Raw genomic sequence first — 2,734 nt, 5'->3', positions numbered from 1 at the left:
TTTTCTTTACCACTGTCAAAACCCATGAGAAAATATTAAACATAAGAGAAAAAATTAACATAACAATTTAGTAACTATCGTTTTTAGTACATTGATACGAAAAATATATATTTTCAACTTCAACCAATACTTGGTGAGGTTTTCACCCTTAAGTTTATTTCATGTCATTTTATGTTTGAGTTGACACATTTTTCTTAAGGTTTTGCCACCCTGTGCACAACTACAGCCAAACACTAGAGTTCTGATCTCAATTACTGAACTGAACCAATTTATCATCAATGTTTATCTGCAAATTAATACAGAAAACTGAGTTTTATTTAAAATGACGACAATATCACAATGCTCTTTTTAAAGATTTTATTTCGCAAAGTTCCATAGTGACTATTTTTACTTCTTTTTCTCCACATCCTGCTCAGCTGCCTCTTTGGCTCTCTTGGCACGAATGCCGAAAAGACGAGCGTTTGCTCGGGCCATACGCAGGCTGGCAAATGCCTTGAAGTTCTTCTCATCCTCAGAGATAACCCGGGCCTTCTCCTTCTTGTATACCTGAAGTAAAAACGCATGGAGTTCTCAAATCAGTTTTAACACAAAGCTTAAATAGTATGTTTTGTTACACAGTCTGGATTGTCGTTCACGAGAAACTAAATTAAAGGAATTCAATTTGCAGACATAAAATAGTCTAAAAATGATTGCATCCCACTTAGGTTTGTCAGCTTAATTTAAAGAGCAGTCATCAGAAAAAGGGTTCAAATGTTTCATCAAGGAAGTACAGAGATTCCGGAGATTTGTCATCATTTGACTGCTGCAGCGCAAAAAAGCCTCTTATTTCTACCTTTTCACAGTTATCACAACAAAACATCATGGATCAAGTGATACTCTCCAATGATAAAATTTAGTCTGCTGAGAATTTCAAGTATGAACTCAATCACATTTCTAGTAGTGGTGCTTCTCCATAAATATGCATACATGAATATGATGTAGGAACCTTTTCAAGTATTGCAACTTACAGTTCTGATAGGCATGACTGGACCAGAGAGCTGAGTGGCCATCTTCAGTTCCTCCTCCTGAAATAATTACATGCCATTTATTTATTAAGAAAACAGACAAGTTTACATTATCAATTAACTTGGTAATAAACTTACTGAGCAAATTTATGATAGAAATTTTAAATCGAACACTAGTTGGCTATTTRTGACTGTCATCATACACAACGTAGCAAACTGAAGACATCGCTACAAATCTTTAAGTGAATGCAACTAATCTAGACAGTGATTTAAAGTAGCGATTGTAACAGTCCAAATATGTGTGTAACAAAAAAAAGCTAAAACACTAAGATTAAATCACTTTAATTTAACTAATTAAACACTATTAATCTTGTAAATTTAACACACATTAAAAGGGTACTTCATTAGTAAAATTAATTGCATAAAATTACATTTATTTACCCCCCACCCACCAACAGAAATTATAGATTTGACCAACAAGCAACCCCACAAACTAAAATCTGCAAAGCAACTGCTACACWACTTGGATGTAAAAGAAAAAAAACTTACAGAGCTGTCTCCCTTCTTGGGTGCAGATGCCTTTCTAGGGAACAGGATGAGCTTGGAGCGGTACTCCTTCAGACGCTGCACGTTGGCCTGAAGAGATTCTGTGGATCTGTTGCGGCGGCGAGAGTCAACTGCGATGCCAATAGTTCGGGCAGTCTTTTTATGGATTCCAGCAGCCTGCAGGAGAGAAACGTTTAAGCTAGTCACTCAGGTGAAAGGGATTTATACAGATTCCAGAGTCATCAGGCTGAGATGTGACACACCTTCATTCAACTTCTGATTGAGACTGGTTGTCATGACTGATACGCTGGTCCAGGTACTAATATGTCATTCTGTAATATATACTGGACAGAGCAACACTTGGAACAAAACTTATGAAACACTGGCAGCCAATTACTAAATTTAAAAATCTGAACCAGGTTTTGACTGGCTGAAGTGTTTTAATATTAATAATTGTCACTGATTTTGATATAAACTTTATCAGGCTCCTGTAATGTCAAACCAACAAATTTGACACCAGAACATAGCTGCACATATAGTAATGACTTGTAATTTTGTATATTCAAACTACTAACTGGAACTGAAAAAAAGAGAGGAATAAATGCACATTAATTTAAAATAACCCACAAAGTCCCATTTCAGCCAATGTCTCATTAATAAAAACAAACCAAGAGGTCCCCACAGTCTGGGGTGAAACCCATTAGCTTTTCCTTCCACAGCATGACAAGTACACAAGAGAAAAGATGAGGTACATGTTGGCAGGAGCACCTAGTCTGAGCAGCACTTCATGTTCCTTTCCAGCTATTGAGTTTTTTTGAATGGGGGGTTGTGTGATTCATCAGTTTTTCTCCTCTTTTACCATTTTCCATCCACAGAAATTTTTTTGAATGGGGGGTTGTGTGATTCATCAGTTTTTCTCCTCTTTTACCATTTTCCATCCACAGAAATAGTCAACAGCACTTGTGGCGTGAAGATAAAAACAAGCCTTAGATTATAGTGTGTCTGTCATCCCAGCGTACAAATGGGTTTTTATTAAAATCAGAACACAAACCACCTACCAGTAATAAACACGTGGGGGCGGGGTCCCCATGCAAAAATAGGCTTTTTAAAAAATAAAATACTGCAAATTTTTCATTAAAACAAAACAAACATTCTCACCATTACATTCCCACTAACACACACAC

At 36.4% G+C, this 2,734-nt stretch overlaps 1 protein-coding gene across 1 annotated transcript in view; it reads right to left on the bottom strand.

The window, feature by feature from the left end:
- Window positions 1-342: 342 nt before the first annotated feature.
- Window positions 343-2,734, bottom strand: part of rpl13 (ribosomal protein L13) — a 5,158-nt gene continuing 2,766 nt past the window's right edge. Inside the window, exons 4-6 of the mRNA XM_014027273.1 lie at window positions 1,554-1,727; window positions 1,008-1,064; window positions 343-546 (exon numbers count right to left, since the gene is read on the bottom strand). Of these exons, the coding sequence (XP_013882727.1) occupies window positions 388-546; window positions 1,008-1,064; window positions 1,554-1,727 (390 nt within the window). The 3' untranslated portion in view covers window positions 343-387. The remainder of the gene's footprint in view (window positions 547-1,007; window positions 1,065-1,553; window positions 1,728-2,734) is intronic.

The sequence above is a fragment of the Austrofundulus limnaeus genome, unplaced genomic scaffold, assembly GCF_001266775.1.
Source record: "Austrofundulus limnaeus strain Quisiro unplaced genomic scaffold, Austrofundulus_limnaeus-1.0 Scaffold5, whole genome shotgun sequence".
Classification (NCBI taxonomy): domain Eukaryota; kingdom Metazoa; phylum Chordata; class Actinopteri; order Cyprinodontiformes; family Rivulidae; genus Austrofundulus; species Austrofundulus limnaeus.
This window is presented reverse-complemented; position numbering and strand designations above follow the sequence as displayed.